This window comes from Condylostylus longicornis, unplaced genomic scaffold (genome assembly GCF_029603195.1).
Source record: "Condylostylus longicornis isolate FDR11 unplaced genomic scaffold, ASM2960319v2 ptg000005l, whole genome shotgun sequence".
NCBI classification, from domain to species: domain Eukaryota; kingdom Metazoa; phylum Arthropoda; class Insecta; order Diptera; family Dolichopodidae; genus Condylostylus; species Condylostylus longicornis.
The window spans coordinates 1,563,019-1,585,979 of NW_026577974.1; the positions used below are offsets into that span (position 1 = coordinate 1,563,019).

At 25.7% G+C, this 22,961-nt stretch overlaps 1 protein-coding gene across 1 annotated transcript; it reads left to right on the forward strand.

Moving 5' to 3' along the window:
• The first annotated feature begins 7,401 nt into the window (after nt 1-7,401).
• LOC129615063 (zinc finger protein Noc) lies at nt 7,402-12,719 on the forward strand. Its single transcript, XM_055530122.1, has 2 exons — nt 7,402-8,175; nt 9,911-12,719. Exons 1-2 carry the CDS (start codon nt 8,086-8,088, stop codon nt 11,471-11,473), a joined length of 1,653 nt encoding a protein of 550 aa, XP_055386097.1. The 5' UTR covers nt 7,402-8,085; the 3' UTR covers nt 11,474-12,719.
• Nucleotides 12,720-22,961: the final 10,242 nt, after the last annotated feature.

The following is a 22,961-nucleotide window of genomic DNA, read 5'->3' on the forward strand; positions in this document are numbered from 1 at the left end:
TGCACATTAACCATTTTTAACTATAAAATACGAATTTAAAAGAAAAGGTAAAAAGTAAAATAGGTATAATCCGCTTAGAAATATTCAAAAAAAAAAATATAACGAAAAAGTAAACACAAATAATAATAAAAACATAAAGAAAGGGAGAAAATTCATAAGGATTTTTAAGGATTTTTAAAAGTGGTATAGGAATAAAGTATAGTTAAAATATTATAATAAATCTGCATAATAAGTTTTCAAAAGTAATTAGTGAAGGATTCAGGATCATTAAATTTTTTTTTGATGTTTTCTTTTCTGTTGTTTGTTACCTTGATTTGTGTTTTCGTCCCTTTTTTATGATGGGAGTTTTTATTTTGTTCATTTTTATTATTTTATAATTTTATGATGATTTTATGAAGATCTTTGCAAATTTTTCTTAATAAAAACTTTAAACAACAATACAGGCAATACACATAACACGATCAATCAATCTTATATATTAGGCAAATTTAAGCGTATATCAGTTTGAAAAACCCATTAGTAAAAAGCAACTACTTGTATTAGGTGTTAAATGGAAAAAGATTAAAGTGTTATTAACAATTGTTATAAATTTCTTTTGTTTTGTGATCGCATTAATTAAAAATTTTTATGTTTTCATTATTCAACAGAGGATGAAAAATTGTTAAAAAATTTAATATTAATTTGAAAATAACACGAATATTGCGATATTTGGCTATTTTTTTCATTCACTGCGAAATGTCAAATTTCACTGTAGGAATTGGATGAATTCAATTAGATTATATTTGTCCATATAAATGAGTTAATTATAAATTTTTCCTGAAAATTTACGCAACATAATTAATTTTTATTAAAAAGTGAAAGTCAAAAAAATTGTCTTTACAATAAAAAAAATGCTCTCCGATGACGTCTCATTTTTAGCTATATAGCAGATTTTGACAGTTGACATTTCACACTTCATTTAATAATGTGATATTTTCGGTTTTCCAAGGCTGTCTTTTTCATAGCTATTTCTGAATTTTGGAATCTACAACACACCTAGGCTAATCAACTTCAAGATTCCTTCTATAAATTTGACATTTGCCTAAAGTAAAACAAAAACGAAATCCGATAAACACATAAAAAATTACACGCAACGCAAAACCAAAACACAAAATTTATTACTTATTCTTCTCATCCGTTTACCTTTTCTCCATCTCATAATTTTTATTTTTTTTTGCAAAATGAAAGCTCATAAAAAAAATATTATGGAAAAAAAAACAATAAGAAGAGAAAAAATTTTTTATTAGTCTATCATAAATCTTGTGATATTTTTACTTGCATTACATTTCTTTACTCAATTTTTTGCTTAATTTTGAACGCAACAGCAATAAAAATTCTTTTTACTTTTTTTAATACTTTCTCAAAAAAAGGACAATAAAATTGTGTAACAGAATGCGTGTGTGTGTGCAGTGTATAATAAAAATATTGAAGATAAAAAAAACATTAACATTGTTATATGAACAAGGGAGGAAGGAGAAAGAAAAGTGGAGAGAACGTAATAATGGTATAAAGTTAAAAACACATTTCATTTTACCATGCAGATAAAAAGAGAATAACATGCGATTAAAAGAAATAGAATGTGTTTAGACCGGTGTGGCCAATTCCCTGAAAATAGAATATTTCCCACGAGTTGGCATCACTGGTTTGGACAATGCGATAGCAAAATGACTGTCTCTCCTGTGTTTTCATTCACGAAAGATCGTCGGCATTTCGCTGCGATCAAGACAAACCTCTGGGGGAATGAAAGCAACATATGGGACGGTTTTATTCACCTTTACACGGATGGATCCAAGCTAAATTGTTGGGAGGAATATACTCTAAACAACTTGGAGTGGAGATTTCTGTTCGTCTTCCAAACCCACTGCAGCATTTTTCAGGCGAAAGTGGTTGTATAAAAGGTCTATTACTAGAAAAATGAGGGATCGCAGGTCATTTCAAAATCGTAATTGACCGAACCCGGATTCTGGACCATAACGGAATGATTGATAGATCGATATTGACCGAATTTGGATTCTGAACCATAACGGAATCCAAGGAAATTGCATAAGAATTTCTTTAAAAAAAAATAATTTTTCTTCAATATTATAACATTTCTATTTCATTTGAACTTCAAGCCCGTTTTATTAACTTTCCATATTTTAAATTTCGATAATACTCGTCGTTTTATTATTCTTTATTTCTTTAATAAAATCTAAATAGACTAAATTAATAGACTAAATAGACTAAATTAAAATATTTCTTAAACGCACACATTGTTACCTTTGAAATTCAAACACATATTGTATAACGTAAAATTCATAAAATGAAATGCCATTTAAAAGATCATATTATTTAAGAGAAAAAGTAGACAAATCAGAAAATAAAAATCTAACTAAAATTTACCCACTTTCAGGTAAAAATTTTTATAGTAAATGGTAACCGTTAAGGATATAAATTTATTTTATTATTTGAAAAAAATGCACACTAACTATGTACAGGATTATAAAAAAAATTAAAGAAAATTAATGTTTGTAGGGTTGTATATGGCTTTTGTGTTGAAAAATGAAATAGAATAAAAAAAGCAGAAAGAATAACATTCAGTTAACATTTTGGTGAGTTTTAGATGTAAAAAGGAAAGATATAAGGACAAGAGGTTACACCAATAGATTGTGGAAGAATAAAATTAAAGTAAAGTTCCATGTAATAAATTAAAATGATGTCCTGGACAAAAATTAATAAAATAAAGCGAAAATAATAATAACAGTAACAGTAATATAAAAATATTATGCGAGTTAAAAGGACCTTACATGTCCTTCCATTCTGTGCCACATATAACAATTCTGTTTAGATTTAATATGGTGTGCGAAAAGTATTTCCAACTTCTCCTTACGTTTTGTATAGAATATCGTCAATTTACACGTTCAATTTTCTTTTCCAAAGTCGCAGTCTGTGGTATTTAGTCAATTTAAACATAAAACTTCATGTACCTAATAAAAAAATATATTAAATCGCATTAACTTAATCTAGAAATTAATTCAAAGCTCACTAACGTTTTCTTAATTTATATTCTCAAATATTTACCATTCTTTTTGATCACCGCTCGGGCGCCAAACTCTCCATAGTAAAGTAAAGTATCATAAAGATCTGAATTGACATCGACAGCTTAAATGAATTGAACTTGAAATCACCCGTTACAAACGGGTATAATAGTGTAATAGTTTAATTGTTTATTGACACATGTGTAAAAAAATCGTTTTAAATAAGTCAAATTTCGTAATAACAGCAGACGTGAACCTAAAAATAAAAATTTTCTGTTTTTTATAGTAAATCAATAAAAATATTATAAAATTAATAATTTAATATTAAAAAAAGTATTTAATATTAGAATAAATCGAATTTTTTCGGAAAATGATTGCAATAAAAGAATAATTGATCAATTTATACTCGTACACATATAAGTACTGTCAATTAATATGTCAATGCTAACATTAAAAGTTTAATAATTAATTAGCAATTCAAACTAAGACATAAATAAAGATAAATAAAACAGCGAATTGCTTTTTATTTGTTATATGGTGGAAACAAAGCAAATGACACCCAAATGACACAAACAAATATAATTGGAATAATTTATAACGGTTAGTAAATTTAACCCATTACTATTAAAAGTTATTATACCAAATATTATAATATTGTAGAGAAATGAAACAATTAATCATGCCATTTCGAATATTAAATATAAATAATATAACAATTTAGTGATATGTCAATAATATTTATTTGTATAACACTTTACACTATATTGAACTCAGTATTTGAGAAAAAAATAAATAAAAATTTGCAGTCTTTGTTTTTAGTTACGCTTGAACTTCCATTCACTGAATATGAAAAAAATTTGGAATCCTATTTCAATAATAATTATTTTAATTTGTAAAGTTATGTTTTCTATTAGTAAAAGCATCGATTTAGATGATTGTAAAGCGATCAAGAGCATCAAATGGGAATTATTTGACTGTTTTTTTTATGAAATCAATTTTATTAAATTGGTTGTTATCCATAATGATACGACAAGAAATTATTTAGATCCACTAAGAGGTGCATTTTTAAAGGAGTTTCACAAAAACATAAAAATGCCCGTTCTCCTTTTAAATTATAATTTTTATGAAGAAATCGAATTCGATTATTCAATGACATTTTCTTGGCTAGAAAATAAAAAGCTTCCATTGAGATCAACACAAAATATTTCAAAAATGACTGTAAATCAAAATAAAGCATCAAAATGGGGCGACGATCATTTCGGTGCTATTGTAATATTCGATGATATTAAAGCGCTTGATGAATATTTTAGTGGCACTGTACGAAAACCATTTCATACACCAGAAGGTCAATTTATAGTAGCAATTTTATCTAATATAACAAGTGTAGAAATGATTTTTTTAGAAGTAATTATTAAAAGAATGTGGATTGATTATGCAATTTTAAGAGTAGTTTTCTTAGAATGCGGTTCACAGGCAAGTACCAGAGAACAAATAAACAAAATTTTATAGATATTTTTGTTTATAAATTTATATTTTATTCCAGGATATAATATATTTCGATCCATTTTATAGGACATCATACGTATACCATTTTCTAGATTTTTATAATGGTTGGGGTAGAATCATTAAAGAACCGTTGACGAAAACGTCAAATATATGTGAACGTAGCAAACCAAATTATCCAATAACAATGAATTCATTTCCAATAAGAGCTATTTCATTTTATAATTATCCAACCGCAATAAACTGGTACGAATTACCAAGATCATATACAAATTTACTAAAAGAATCAATTAAATATTCTGGGTATGTGGAGAATCAAAATGAAACTGAAACATTTATTGAAGGTTTTGGTGGTTACGATGGTATCGCTTTTGCACATTTATCTCAAGCATTAGAATTTCAAACTATTTTAAAAGTTATTGATGGTATAAATAAATATGGATATTTAACAGAAAATGGAACATTTGAAGGGTCCATAGGTGAAATTATAGAAGGTCGGGCTTTAATAACAACGAATCCCCACTTTATGCAATATTATGGAACAAAAGATATAGCATTTTTAAATCATGTGACATTTGATAAATTTTGTGTTGTTTCTCCGAAAGCACCCCGTGTACCCCAATATTTAGCAATATTTTTATGTTTTACAGCCACAGCTTGGATTACTATAATAGTTTGTAACATCAGTTTGGGATTTATTTGGTATTTTATGAAGCGATTTTTAAAATTTGTTCATAATCATTTACAAAAAATTGATTGTACAAGATGTTTGATTGATATGACATTATTAATGACAGGAACATCATTACCGACTGTTTCAAATTTGTTTATGTCAGAAAGAATTTATTTTTTTGGTGTTTTTGCATTGAGTGTTATTTTAAATGGTATTTTTCAAAGTCGACTCATTTATTCATTTGCTCATATATGGTATTATAAAGATATTAATACATTAGATGAATTGGATAAGTCTGGATTGAGAATTGTGATAGGATCCCCAACTTTAAAATCAGTTTTTGGAGATAATACAACAGATAATTTGGTTCTAAGATCCCTTTCTGCAAAAGTGGTTTCCAAAAAAATATTTAAATATAGCGCAAATGGTGATATGAATTCAGTGTTAGGTGAGGCTTTGGATGAAACGACCTTTTGTTCAATGATACGCAGGAGAGATTTCGAAGTTTTAGTGGTAAAAAGTTTAATAATTTTTATATGAAGGTAAATTAAACAGTATTCCTTTATTGAATGGAATGATGACTTACAGCTGGAGAACAAATATGAACACTATGGAACGCAAACTATAAATTTAGTTAGTGAGTGTCCAAGATCATATTATTTGACATATATAATACGCAGAGGCTGGCCCCTTTTAGATAAATTTAATAGAGCACTTTCACTTTATGATGCTGGTGGTAAATATGTTTTTATTTTTGTACTAGGTTACATTGATCGAATTTATTTTTTATTTCTATTATTCGAATAGAATTTTATGTAGAACATAATATACTTTAAAACTTCTTAAATTATGTGTATATATCTTAAAAAAATTTTTTAGGTCTTCGAAGACAGTGGTTTGTTATGTCACAATATGCGAAAATGCTATCAATTTCTATTAAAATATTTAAAAAATTAATTGAAGAGCGCATCGAAAAATCTAGAAGACCATTCAGTTTAAATGATATGCAAATGTCATTTTATGTTTTATCGTGTGGTATTACGATTTCAATGATTGTATTCTGGGCGGAAAAATGTCTTCATAGTTACAAGAAAAAGAAGTTTGCAAGTACAAAGAGGAATGAACACAAATAACTTATTTTTAAAATAATTGCCGGAATTTTGGCAACTCAAATAAATTTACAAGATGTACGCAATATATAAAATAAAACATTGATTTTTGTATTGAAAGTATCAAATTGATAAAGAACGAAATTTTATTAAAAAATAAATTTACGTATTTATTACGTATATTTTTATTATCTGGATGCGGTCTAAATATACTTTTATGTCATACTACATGTGCACCACAAGCAATACTAAAAAAACATTTCAAAACAATTTGTTAAAATTTTAAAACACCACCTCCTACTATTATGTTTTCTATTCTGCTGAAATATAAAATATTTCAAAGAATTTGTAAGTATATGTACATATATTTCATTTTGAGAATTAAATCTTTTATTCCTCTTTAACTCAATTTATATTTTTCTATTTCTCATGAGTTAATTTTTGAATTATTCTCTTTTTTTTTACAATCTTTTAACTCAATTTACTCATAAAATATAAATTTCGCTCTAAATCTCTCAAAAACTTGAGTTAAAATTTATTATCTTACTCAAATAACAGGTTTTCTTTTATCAAAAATCTCATATTAAGGGGAACATCCCCCTTCTTCTATTTGTGCTACTTGTACTTATTAATAAGAACAGTTTTTTTTTAATATGGATGGACGCATGCTTAATGATTGGTTAATTCGACGCCATATTTGAAATGTTAAAAATTTCATCGTCTCTTTCCCGCACACATAATTTACGATTAAGTATTATTTTAGATTTGTAAATGCAATTGCCATATGTTTTTCATTCTCTGCATAATATAATAAGAGAAACTGAGAAAGTAATATAATGTAAACAAACAACGTAATTTATCATTCAAAATGTAAATGTGTAAGTGAATAATATTTCTCAATAATAAAATGAAAAGAAAGATAATAATAAAAAGTTAAAAATTGTGGTGGGGTAAGTAAGAGAGAAAACCATGTTGAGTGTTTTTTTCATAGCTGTCAAAATTTTTACAGAACGAGTTGAGAAAATCAAGTAAGTCAAGAGCATTACCAATTTATCGTTAGTTCGAGTTCAACTTTCGTTCAATTAAGACGTTTTGGTCTAGTGAAGGAATAAATTGATTAAAAAATATTAAAGCATTCTTATATAAATGTGTGTTTAAAAAATATAAGAAAGTGATTTAAAGAAGATTAAAAAAAATTAGCGAAGATACACAATTGATAAAACAAAATAGGAGATAACATTGAGATTAATGTTCTTCTATATTTAAATAAGAAAAGTGAATATCATAATATATATGGTTCTGTAAAATATAAAATATTTAAATTACAGTTAAAATAAAATAAATCGTGAATATTTACAACATTTTCTGGTCAAAATAGAATTTTGAATAGAATATTAGAAAATACAAAACATAGTGAATAAAAAAAATTACGGAATATTATTGCAGTGAAATAATAATTTCAAGAATATTTTCAAAAGAAAATTTTATGTGAATAATACTTTTAAATATTCAGTCAAAAATCAAAATATTAAAGTGCAGTAAAATATATCTCATGTATTGTTAATTTAAATAAGAAAATTTATTTCAAGAAAAGAAATTAGATAAAATAATTTAATAAAAAAATAAAAACCAAAAACGGATTACTATCATTTAAAGGATTAGCAGAATTTTATTGCCCTTTGTGGATTACTTACAGCGTATTTTGTTCACTTTTTAAATATCTCAAAATTTAAAAATTAATAACATGGTAGTATTGGAAGGCGGTGGTGGTGTAGTCACCATCGGCAATAATCAATATTTGCAACCAGATTATTTGTCACCTTTACAGACTACAGTAAGTAAAATTCAATTTAACTATAATTACACACATTTAAGTTTTTGAGAGAATAAAATTTAGCTATTTAAAAACAAACTCTAGCTATTCAAAACTCAATTAATTGAAATTGAAATAGGTACATGCAATAGTTAATTAATTTTTACTTCGTTCCTATGAGGAACAATAAAATTTTTGTGTAGATTTTTGTTAATTCAAATTAGTTTCAAAGAAAATATTTTGCAATTTACTAGATTTTACATAAACATTTTCAGAATTGACAAAAATATTTTCTACAAAAAAAAATACTTGATGAATTATTTAAGATTAGAGTTAGAATAGGAAGATCGATTTTTCAAGCGCAATTAATTAGGAATATACTAGAACTTTACTTCGAAAACACTTATTTTAAATATTGACATTTCACTTTTCATTTACAATTATTATAAATAACCCCACAAGTTAATTAATACAAGCTATATTATACATTATAACAATGTAGTATATAAGCTATAGTATACAATATAGTAGATATATTATATACCTAAGGAGAGAAATGTGTGTAGGTAGGTACATACAATGCATCTGTATATAGTATATTATAGCAAATTTTTTATTTTATTTTGAAAACAATAGTAGGCAGTTCTCTGAATATGATATGTAACTTACATTATCATATGACAATTAATCATATGATATGTAACTTTTCAATAGTACAACAATACAGTTTTGCTGTGATTTTTAAACCAAAGATGCTTAAAATCAATACGTCTTACTGTTTTATAAACGGTACAAAAGCAATCCATACATATGAAATTCAGTGTAAAGACAAAATAGTAGGATTTTAAATAGATTTTTACAGTCATGCTCTTAAGAACAATAAGAAAAACAAAATATTATCGGACGCTTAAAACTGTTGAACTATTACAGTGCTCTCATTAGACCGATTCATAATATGTATTTTTTTAAATTTTCCATTTTGAATTAGAGGATTAAATTTTTAATTTTCAAATCTCGTATATATTATGGTATAAGAATCGCATCTCCTGTAAATTATTTGAATACCAATCAAATTAGATGATTGACATTATTTTAAAATGACATACTTTTGATAAGTTTGACTTAAAGTTCGTGATCCAATTTTTTTAATACTATATAATTATGATTAGTTGTTACTCTTAAGTTTTATTTTTAGTGAATTATACGTTCTAATGAGCGACTGACATTTTTAGAATTAGTTGATTTTAATAATAATATAATATAATACTACAGTTTATTTATTATTTTTAAAATTTAATTGCCACATAATTTTTTTATTGCTATTCAACATAATTAAAAAAAAATAAAACTGGGTTAACCTTTCCGCAATCAAAGGTTTTAAAATTTATTGAACCATATCAATTCCATTTTATTACACGATGATAACAAAAAATGATTATTAAAGTGATATTGAAGTTTTGATGTACTAGAATTTTAATAGTATTATAGCAATTTTGACTTAGAAAATAAAACAATGATCCATATGCTTGAAAATATAGAATAATTATTATTTATAACATTATTAAATGATATGTATGACAATTTAGATTAGAGTAAAATTTATGATTTAATATAATTAAGCAAATAATTTTGTTCTGTTGGAAACAACAAAAAATGTTATAAGCACTTTCTTTCAAAAAATCAAAAGTGATTTTTATCTCGCGCTCATTAAGGATGTTCTAGTATTAATATTCAATTTTTTTTTTTAAATTTACAGTTGGACTCAAAAAAGAGCCCCCTAGCTTTATTGGCCCAAACATGTAGTCAAATTGGTGCTGATTCAACGGCAGTAAAACCAATTTTAGCCTCCGACAAAAACAAGAAACCTAATGACACAACATCAAAGTCACCGTCATTAAAAACACCAAAATCAACAACACCATCTTCAACAGAAGTACGTTTGGCTTATAAACCATATGAAGCGAATGTCTTATCGCATCATCCTGCAACGAATACACAATCTTTAAATACTCATAAAATATTGACAAGTGAAGACTATATGCAACGTCCAAATTCAAAAAGTAGTGTTGCAACACCACCCGCAACAACAGTTAGCATTGATTGTAATAGTAATAGCAGTAATGATACTGATAGAAAGTCGAAATCACCAAATAGTACATTAAATAATAACACAATTAATAGCATGTTAAATAACAGTAACAATAGCATAAATAATAGTAATACCGGTGATAACATAAAATCAAATTCGACGCCAGACTTAAACTCGTCAAATGCAAATAGTAATCAAAGTTCTGACAATTCAAATACAGCATTGAATGGTAAACAAACACCAAATAACTCAAGAAAAGCAGTATCACCAGCTGGATCATCACAACGAGGTGCTAGTCCAATCATTAGATCAGGCATGGAAGTATTGCATGGGCATCCAAAAGATATGCAATTGCCAAGTAGTTATAAACCGGGTTCCGCAACTGGACCGTACGGCATGAATCCTTTAGCAGCATTGTGTTGCCCACCCGGTATGGAACAACATGCAAGTAACCCAGCATTTAGACCACCATTTGCTGGCAGTTATGCACATCAGCATGCTGCTATGTTAGCTGCAGCTGCTGCTCAAGGTTATCCCGGTGCGAGTGGTGCTGCTCATAACAATCCATACATTAGTTATCAAAGAATTAAAACACCATCTGGTGGCGAAACAATTGTACCAGTTTGTAAAGATCCATATTGTCCAGGGTGTCCGTATTCAGCCCATACTCAACAAATGTTAATGGGAGCACCGTGCCCAAGTGGTTGCACACAATGTGAACATCAAAAATATGGTTTGGCAATGGCTGCAACATTAGGTTCTTTACCACCAGGTCATCCATATGCGGCCGCTGCCGCAGCTGCTGCTGCAGCACAAGCTCAACAACAAGCTCAAATGAGATCTCCCTATGTTTGTAACTGGATAACTGGTGATTCTTACTGTGGAAAACGTTATAATACATCAGATGAACTCTTTTCGCATCTAAGAAATGCACATACAGGAAATTTATCTGATCCAGCTGCTGCTGCTGCTGCCTTGGCTCAATCACAAGCCCAGTCATTACTAAGTTCATTATTTCCACCAAGAGGATACCCCACAGCTCCACTAAGTCCACTATCGGCAGCTAGATATCATCCATATGGTAAACCAACTTCAATTCCCCCACCAATTCCAGGGTCAGCTTTTTCAACTGGGGGTTTTAATCCGGCAGCAGCGGCTGCTCTTGGTCCCTATTATTCACCATATGCCATGTACGGACAAAGAATTGGTTCAGCGGCTGCTCATCAGTAAAAGAAGAAAACCATAACGTTTTTATAATTTTTTTTATCGACGTTTTTTTAATTAATTTATTTGTTGTAATTAATCGTATACAAACAAATTTTTTTAAAGCCAAATAATTATAATATAATTAAGTAAAAATTACATAGAAACAAAAGAAAAAGTTAAATATTCTTTTTTTTTTAATCATTTTTTAATTTTGTTATATACCAGCATTGAATCATTTGACATTTGTTAATAATTTAATATTTCAAAAGCAATTGTGACAGTTTCAGTGTCAACATGTCAAAATTTTTTATGAGACTTAAATATGAGGTTTTTTTTTAATTTTTATTTTAAGTTTTCAGTTTTTTTTAAAGATTTATTTTTAACTTTGATAAACATATTAAACTATTTGTTTTTTGAAAAAACTGTGATAAAAATGAATGAATATGCGTATGTGTAGTGATTAAATTTAAAATAAAAATTCAATAACGGTATAAAATCAATATTACAAAAAAATATCAGATTGAAAAGTAATTTAAAAAAGTCATAATTTTTAAAAGCTAAAAAAAATATTAAAAAATTAGAAAGAAAAAATAAAATTAATGTACAATGTAAGTAATGGAATATTATCTTCAGAATGATCGCCAGACAAAAAAATCTGGAAAGAATGTTTAGAGATTTTAACGAATTTGGTTAAATTTCTCTTCTAAGATAGAGAAAATCATAGAGCGATTACCAAATGCAAGTGTTGAATTCAAAGGATTAGTAAAGTGTTACCCAATTCTTTAAACAATGTTGAAGATAATATTTTATTAACTGTTCTAAATATTTTTGATCATTATTATTATTGATTGAATTAATTATTTTTGTTCTTTATTATTAAAAATGTATAAATATCTTTAATTTTTGTTTAAAAACAATGTCAAATATTTTAGTCGAATGTCACCACCTCATTGAATTACTGTATTGAATAGGTACATATATGTACATACACAAAATAATTATTGAAAACAATTCTTTAAATTGCATACAAAAATTATTTATTAATAATAATTATTTTCTTTAATTTAAATATCATCTTTCAATTACAATACAAAAAAAAAAAAAAACAAAAAAATAAAACAAATATAAAGTACACAACTTATTTAAAAAAAAAAAAACAAAAAAAATTAAATTTATAAAAAAATTGTAGACTTTTTCTTTTAATTTTATTTTAAATTAATCGAAACCAATTATTACTGATAAATTTAAATAATTCAATATTAAAAATAATGTAAATATAAACATAAACAGAAAAGAGGTATTGCTAAAACACAAAAAATTTCAGCAATAACCGCAAAATAAAAACAAAAAATTGAATAAATTTATTTAATTAATTAAAATTTTGAAAGATTAGCTCTAGTTATTTAGGGAATAAGTTTCAAAGAACAAAAATGATAGAAATAAATAAAAAAAAACAATTTTGAATTTATTATGAAAAATATGAAAAAAAAGTTTAAAACAAAAAAAAAGAAACAGAAAAAATAAAAAAGTCAAATTGATTTAAAAAAACAATTAATTCTTTTTTTTAATTAAAATGTTATTCCCGTACTCCACTATTAGGTCAGAAGAGAATGATTGCAATGATACCGAGATTTTCGTCTGAAGCAACTCTTGTTACTCTTGAATCTAAATATTTAAAATAAACTACTGAGACAATAGTAAAGCTAACACGGTTTAATGGATGATTAGCAATGGTTTTAAAGTGATTCAAAAAAAACAATTTAAGTAATGGATAAGGGCTAATGAAAAATCTGATAAAAATCTGATAAAATCTGACAAAATACTAATGCTTTAAAACTTCATTAGTTTTTTTAAGTACAGAAAAATCTGAAATCCATTTAAATATAATTCTAATTATTTTCATTTCCAGATGTTTAAATTTTTCTGAGCAAGCTACTAGTCATTCCATATGTAACACCATAACGTAATTTAATATGCATATGATTACTAAATTCGCATTTAAATTCACAAATATACAATATTATTTAAAATGATTGTTTTGGCATAGTGTTAATATTGAAATGACATTTAACGAAACGTATGGATTAAATGTTAATATGATTTCATTTAGTTATGACATAACAATATTTAATGAAATAATTATAATGGCTTAACATCGTTTTGTTCTCGATTATGTCATTAATAAATTTTGAGATCTGACTGCCGTTGTTGCTCAACAAAATAACCATGAATTATTTCGATGCAACAGTAAGAAAGCATATCGAGCACATGACAAGTGTGTTTGAGAGTCTGAACTAAATTCGGTGAAAGAAGGTAATTCCAGCATACTTGATTTTATTACTTGATTAATTATTGATCTTATTACATTTAGCACTCAAAAAGATCATAATTTTTTATTTCTCTTGAAATGAAATTTATGCTTTTCAAATCATAAGAGATAAAAACATTAAAAAGTAGGTAAAATTAGAGTTAGTAATAAATTTTCTTTTTAATTTGCCTCAAACCAAATGAAAGAACATTAAAATAAATATTTAATGTATATGCGTATATGTATATATGTTTATATTTATAGCTTTGATTTATAGTTGAAGAAATGTTGACATGCAACTATTTTCGGCGTTTATCATTTTTAAAATATTTTGCGGTATGAGAGAGTCTGCAGTAGTATCTGCCATTTCTGGTTGTATTTCTTAATTTAAGTTTTATTCACTTAATGTTATGTTTACTGCAGAATTTCATTTAAAAATTTTGCTTGTTTATATAATTAAAGTTTACCTTATACCACTGGCATCACCCTACCAAATACAAAAATTGTTTCTCACTGTGTACATATGTATGTGCAACTAACGAACGAAGACTCAAATGCCATAATATTTCGCTGAAAGGATTTTTTATTTTCATTTTTTCAAATTTTATTAATAAATCTAAAGAATATATACTTAGGTATGCAGATACATACATATTATATACATAGTATGTGCTTTTTCAAAAACTAAAAATATATTTACAAATGTACACACATTAATTTATAATAAATGCTGGCAATGTATGCTATGTAAGTAAGTGTGTATGTACCTACATTTAAAATAGGTATTTGGAATATTTAGTATGTAATATAATGCGAAATGATGATTTATTAGATGATGTTCTTGTTTTGAGTTATGAGAGAAATGATTTAAGTGTTATTTCACTTGGTTTAATTTTTCATAGGAAAAAAATTCATGTTATTTTCAAATTTATGCATATTATTTATGTAGACACTATGTGTAGCTATAAATATTATATTATGAATTATGACGAAAAAAAAAACAAGAAAAAAACAAAAATTAATATTTATGATTTTTGTAATAAAGGACCAGAATGTTTATTTATTTTTGTGGTAGGGTAGTTTTTTTTTTTTGATGTATAGAGTAACGAAAACTTAGATATTTCTGAATTGATCTATTTCAGTTTTTTGTAGGATTTTACATAATTTGCTATTCTGGATTTCATATTTTTTTCATTTGGATATTATTGAATATTGCAGTACTTAAATAATTATATACGAACACAAAATATCATAATATTATAATGGTTAAACTGTTTATATCTAATCCAACTTTAAAATACACCATCAAATATTTTAGTGTTTAAGCTTAAGTTGTAATTTCAATAAAAAAAATATCACATATGGCAGAAGTCAAAAACAAAAACGTTAAACTTGACAAATAAAATCTAGCTAAACAATGAAAATTTTGAATTATAAAATTGGTGAAAAAGTATGGTATAAAAGGAATGTAAAAATTTTCAAAAAATGGTTATTAGGTATAATTTTTCAAAAATTAAGTACAACACGTTATAAAATCAGATTAAATAATGGTATTAAAGAAGTTCATGTAAGCCAATTAAGAAAAATTGAGGAAGATGTGTTTTATTTTAAAAATAATATTCTTGAATCTAAAGAGAAGGAAGCTACCTTAAATATGGTTCATGATCAAAATTAGCGAAGAGAATGAAGAAAACTAAAAAAAAATATGTATAACATTAAGTATATCTAATCTTAGTAAATCGAAATGAAATTAAAATGTAAATATAAATTTTTCAATTATAATTAATAAAACTTAAATTTACTGTTAGTCATAGTTAATTATTAATGAAATAAGAATAAGATTGTATGGTGAACGAGAAATTATCGTTGATTCTTTAATTCTATTTGATTTTCTGCCAAAATGACATCTTGTGTCAAATGCTTTATGTCAAATAGACGTCCAACCGATTATAGCAAACGGCTAAAAAGATTATGGGAATGGTCTTATGCAAAACAAAAACCATATTTTCGCACTTGTATCTGATACACAAAGCGTACTAGAAATAAATTATGAATAAAAGAATGAATCTGTCATTTGACAATCAAAATATTGTCAAATAAAATCCGTTATTTGTCACTTTTCTGCTACATGTAGGAGAATTTATAATACGAGTAGTTATTCTTCAAATTAAATATTAAAAAGTATTTACTTTTGATTAAATACACATTTTAGGGATTCAGTTTAAGAATTATGTACGTATTCAGTTCTCATATCTTATATTTTTCGTTTAATACCAATTTTTGTAAATTTAACATGTACCTTTTTCTTTAATATTGTTATAAGAACATAGCCTACCCGTTATAGATTTAAATCATATTCATAATATACATTAAATGTAAGTAAAATATGTGTAACAAAACAAAAATTTTTAAAGTATTAAACCTACGTTTACATATAAATAATGGTTTCATATTACCTGTTTATAAGCTAGTCAATCCCGTATATTAATAAATCTGTCAGCAAAAAAATTAATTCAAATATAATATTATGCTTTTTACTTGTGGAAAACATTTAATAAAATTAATATCATTTAACCACATATTAATTTTTCTTTTTAATCATTTTTTTTTTTAAATAATAATAAATTATAGACATACTTGACAAATACTTGACTCTAGTCAATTTCTGTCAATAATAAATAACAAAAAAAATACAAAAAGAATAACGTAAATTGAACAAATAAATTATTATGACCAGAAAAATCATAAATCTAAAATTAAAAACTATTCATTTTAATATTTTCACCTTGACGCAATAATTTCAAGCCTTTTTCAATAATACAAAGTAAACTTCAAAAAAATTTAAACCGCTTTTCTTCTAAAGTTAAAAGAGTAAAAAAATGTGAAGAAATAAATTATAATGTTTTTTTTTTGCCGTCAAATAGCAGTACAACCTTTTATATTTTAAAAATTTGTGTTTTATTGTACCTCGTTTTAGTGTTTATTGATATTTGATTACTATTAGTATATAAATATGTAAACAAATGAATAAAAAACAATTTTTTTTTATTCTATTACAAAACTCACCATACCAGCACCTATATCCCATCATAATATTTCTATATCTTCTTACTCATTCCCTCCTCTTAAGTGCCTAATCTTCTACATAATATTCACTATAATCTCTCTTTCAAACAGCATTATAAAGCTGCTAATCATATGAAAAATAAATCAAAATAAAATTTGTTTTAATCTGATAATCCCCTGGCATTAATACATCATTTTCATATAAATCTAACAATTTTATCATATCAATCAATAATAAATTTTGAAAAGAAAAATATAAATTACAAGAAAAAGCAAAAAAAAAATAATAAAGTAAAATTGAGAGAAAAAGTGATTTATATATATAATGTACATATATGTATATTGAAAAGAAAAACCATTAGGTATAACAATAAGACATTGACAGGAAATTTAAATCACATTAAATATAATGTGTTAGTGTTTGGGCTGCCGATGATGTATCAAAATTAAATTTTGAGAAAATTGAGATTTTTTTTAGACAATTCTCCACATATACTGAGATATTTAAATTATATATTTGACATACAATTGTGTCAAAATTATGTAACTTATTTTGTAAACGTAATAAAATAATTTACTGTAATCAAAAATTTATTGTGTGGGTGCTGCATTCATTTTATAATTGTAATGCTAATTTAAGCAAATTTAATTAAATTCCTCATAACTATAAGAATAATATTCATGATGTAAGAATGCTTTTTTAACAGTTAGATAAACTATAACAGTTTTACTGCAGCTAATAGGAATTTTATTGCTTCACTAAACAAATCTGTAATACAACGGTAACTTAATTTCTTAATTATATTTTCGCTATAATATTTTAAAACACAACGGTATTTGCCAATTAAGGTATTTTTTATTGCTTAAGAATAATAATTAATAAATTTTTAAATGTGTTTAAATAAGCAGGTTGAATGTAATTAAAAGTAAAAATTAAAAACAAACCTGAATTTGAAATTGGCGCCCGAACATTCACAACTTAGTTAATTTATTTTGCAAATTGCAATGTCTATATAATATATCCCTTTACAAAAAAAGTATTCTTTTCGAATATAAATCGAAATTTAGAAAAAATATTAATTAATTTTTCGTTCTCAAAAGGCTCAGATGTAATTTAAATTTACTACATTGGAGAGAATTATTTTTCTCATGTGTACAAACACAATTTATGTTTTTTTTTTAATTTCAGACAGTTTAATATAAAATTTATTTATACAATACAATTAATTTAAAATTAATTTCAAATTTATAAGATTCTTTTAAAAACCATCAAAAATAAAATCGCTCTAATTTATAAAATAAAATGTGTGTATATACGATTTTGCAATATAAAATAAATTTTAATATATTTATGTACATAATTAACGTATATATAAAAATAAAATTAAAATAAAATTATAATAATAAATTAAAATGCTGTTTATTTGTTTCCAACATTTTTTATTTTATATATTTATATATTTTTACTTTAGTATAAAAATGCTATTAAAATTTATGGTATGATGGCAGCGGCACGATTTACTACTCATAAATAAATCAAATCAACAGAAAATTGGTTAAGGCGAAATTGTGGCGATATCAATTCAAAGAATAATACAAAAAACAAAAACAACAATATAAATGTAATAATTTTTATAACCACAAAATAAAAAATAAAAGTGTAAAATAAAATCATTATTAAGCAGTCAGTCAGTGCCTTGTACAGTAGTAGCATGAACTACGTATTATAGGATGATTATATTCTTCTAAAAAGGTTACAGAATAATCAAGTGGCCCGTTGTATATTGAATACAGCGAATTAAAAAGCAAAAAAAAATATAATTTTCTTCAAAAACAATTTACTCATATGTATACATACATACACACATTCCTAAACCTATCTATCTGAATAGATAGAGTGTAATAAAGAACGCTATAACGTTTTAGCTATAGTGGTGTATGAAAATAATTCATAAATTATTAATATTTAATTCATGTTCATAAAATATAGCGATTATTCGGGGAAAAATATAAAAAATTTTCTTTTGAATAACGAAAAACATAAAACAAAAAATGGAACAAGCACATTTTGAATCGAAAAAAAAATTTTTTTTTAGTTAGTGATTTATAGCTAAAGCCGTAAAAATGGTCTGCAACTTATAAAAAAATTACCAAAACAAAAATAAACTATTAAAATTAAAAAATCATAAAAGGCATTAAATTTAAACAAAATAATCAAAAATATTTGCTTTGTTGATAATTTTTCGAATCTTAGATGAAATAGAGTTGTTAAAATTAAGCACTTCTATAGTAATTAATGAAGTATGTGTAAATATTGAAATCAAATGGGAAGAAGCGGGTTACAGATTTTGGTTTCATAATTACAAGAAAAATTCTATCGGAAATCGAATTGCTTTTGGAAATTATAAAATTGGATATAACGGATAAGTTTAATATAGAGTTGAGTTCATAAATATACGTAAAAGTCATCGACATCTATAGGATAACTTAATAATTAGCGTACGTCAAATAATTGATGGAAAAAATTAGAAAACCCGAAGTTTCCCTTTTTTCATTGCTTATTTAAACAAAGCGAATCAACGGTACATCTAAATTTTTTACATATAGCCGAAATATTTATTGAAACCTATTATAAATACCTCATGTAAATTTTCGGTTCATTGGAGAAAATATGCTGGGCCATAAAATATTACAGTAAAATAGGTTTCAAATTAATTTTTAGATTTTAACATATTATATGTATGTAAGTTTAATACTTTTTATAAGTTTTTGTATGTATATTATATTGTTATTATTTTCGGTAAGGAAACTGAAAGGAAGTTAAAATCAAACATTAAGAAATAAAAATATTAAGTAAAATAAATTTAAATAAATTATAATAAAAATTAAATAAAGAAAACGCGAAAATAATAAAAATTTAGAGTAAATAAAATGGCATAAAACTCATAAATCATAGAATCAAAGGAAATGATAAAAAATGAAATAATAAAAAATTAACAATAAATAAAATAATAAAGAAAAAAATTACATGAAAGAAATAAAATAAAGTCATAAAATCATAAAGTTTTTAACGATTCCGCAATAAAATTTCAAAGGCAAAATACTTACAATACACAATTATTTCGTGCCAAAATCAGTTCGACCACAATATTCGTTAAAAAAAATAACAAGTTTCAGGATAATTTTTTTTTTTTTGAAATTTTGATGTTATTGTTTCTATTTCACGTTTCCAATAAACAGGGTATTTGAGACTCGCTGGTACACTAGAATCCAATATACAGGGTATTTGAGACTCGCTGGTACACTAGAATCAGAGTGATAGATTGAGTGAAACAGAGAGATAAAATTGATCAATGTTTGAAAAATGCTATTACCAATCAATGGATGTCTCATTGGTAACTTAACCCACTATTGGTTTTTTAAGTTTGTCCTTTCTAAAAGCGTCCTAATTTGAGTAATATGAAATGTAACACAGATTTGGATAATTTGGATAATTCAAATTGACAAATTAAACTGGCAGTGCAATCATCTTAATATTAGCTTGTAGGTAGTCTCTTAACGAGATGGCGGGACAGTTCGATTTAACCTTGGTTTGGGTCTCCGGACACGGTGGAGCTCCGGGAAACTGTAATGCGGATGAACTTGCGAGACATGGAGCAATCCTCAGGATACTTAATTGAAAGGAGAACCTTGGCGGGCTTAGCGAATAAAGAAAGGCCTTAGGTAATTTCTGAGCAACATGTGTTGATTCTAATGGAGGGGAAAATGAGAGAGGTATAATGCTTGACAGCTGAAAAGCTGCTGATTTTCATTTTTATACCAAATATGTGGGAAAACTCTTAAGAATAAGATGTCGGTCATTGGGAGTATCATTTTGTCTTGCACACCCTGCATATGATATTAAACTTTATGTGAAACAAGAATATACATATATGTATTTAAAAACACATATTTTTTTGGTACCTGGAAAAACACAATTCATTAATCAAATAGTGTTATTGTAGTAAATTTCAAAAAATATTATAATAATTATTTTTTTAAATTATATTTCGGTCTTTGAAATCAAAATAAAAAACAAATCTTGCTTAGCATTGTCAGATACCTTGATACCTTGGTAACAATTTGTATGCCTACAAAGTGGCAAAAAATGCAAAAAATATATCAAATCTTATAAACTAAATTTTATCTACGGAATTTGTGAATGAAGGAAATTTTGTGGTTAGTCTCCAATAATTTTGATAATAAAGAATTTACTTGCTTTAGCAAAACCGCAAAAATACGCCAATGTTTTGATCATAATGATTAAGTGATATGAAAAAGAATGAAAGGTGTTCCTGTGCGTCCTTGGCTTAAATTTGAACAATCAATTCTTTGACTAATTTATAATAATAAATTGATTAGTTTTTATAAAATGAAGGTTAAGGGATTCTCATTCATCGAATTGAATTGCGGTCATTGAATGAAATTTATTATTAGTAATAAACTACTTGTTTTACAGTGCAAATTTAACGTTGTATAATAATATCACGTACAACATTAATTAAGGTCGTAAAAAATTTTGTGACGCTGTTTTTAAATGGCTAATTATGAAGAATTTTTTCTTTTTATACCAAAGCCTCCGGTCTCCCTCTTTTCGAGATAGATTTGACACATTGAATTTCTTTTAATGCTTACAACCTTGCTTGCGGTGTTTATGTTGGCAACAGCAACTGATTACAGTTAGCGGTGCAACGAACATCCGTCTGCTGTCCGCTTTATTGTTCCATAAAAAACAGCATTATAAGTGCTGGTTCCGCTGAAATAATTTTCTTGACTTTACGATACAGCTCTCCACCCAGAAGAGTTCACTTTCTCATTCTCCACTCGAACCTTTAAAAACATGATCTTAATTTTTAAATGAAATTTAGTTTTGCTCATATAAATTTTAAAAAATTTTTGATCGCACCTTCCTATTTTCGTTTTATTTCTGGCATCGAATTCTCAAAGATCCACTGTACATTATGGAATAGAGTAAAATTGCTGTACTTCTATAGATAGTAATTGAATTCTATTAAAAAAAATAAGCATTTTCCAATTTCTTTCAACACTGAATTATGGTCATAGAAGCCAAAAAATATTTTTTCATAAAAACAATTTCCTTCAGACTTGAGCTCATTAGAAAAGGCTTTATTCCACAAGCTGTATGTACATATGCATAAAGTGTATATGTAGAAAATTAAATAAATACAACCATTTATTGCTACCATATTTACTTACTTATATTAAAATTCATTGTAAAAAATGATTTAATGCACCTTTTAAAATTTTTATTACAAGAAATAAATCTAATTTCATATACTGTGGGTACTATGCAAATACATATATATATATATATTTAGGTAATGTATACCAGTTGCGAAAAAATATTAAAAAATATAGAATTTATTTTACATAAAATAAATATTAATGTATGTGGGTATGTTTACACAGTTTCCCGTAAAAAAATACTTCATAAAACATTGAATATGACATTATACATACATACATGTATTATGGACTATGCACCAATCCATTACATAACTTTAAATCATCATAATAAATACCTTTTTATATTTTCTACACATGGGTATAAATAGGTATGCAATGGTATATATTTAATGTGTGTACACATGTATATTCGCTTATGAATATAAATAGCTCCTGGCTGCTGTGTAATATAATATTGGTTTGGTACCTATACATTATCTCATTTTTTTTTAATTCCATTCTTGAAAAAGAAAGATACCATTTTTTAACACAATAAGGTATCAAAATAATAAATCTTCTATTTCCTTGTTTCTTTTATTTACACTTTTTTTTATATTAGTACCTATATAATTTATATTTTATAATAATAATAGGTATATGTATAATACTTACTTTAAATATGGAATAAGAGAAGAAAACTATCTGAGAACATTGTAAACTGCGAGCGCCTCTAACAACAAATAAATTTCATATGTTCTCATATATCATTTTGAGTTACTTCTTTTTCCTCTACTGAGCATGTACATATATGTATATTTACGTGTACATTTATTGTAAATACTCATATGCCTACATAATTATGTGCATATTCGTAGAAAATGTATGTACGTACAAACATTAGGTATTATTTTT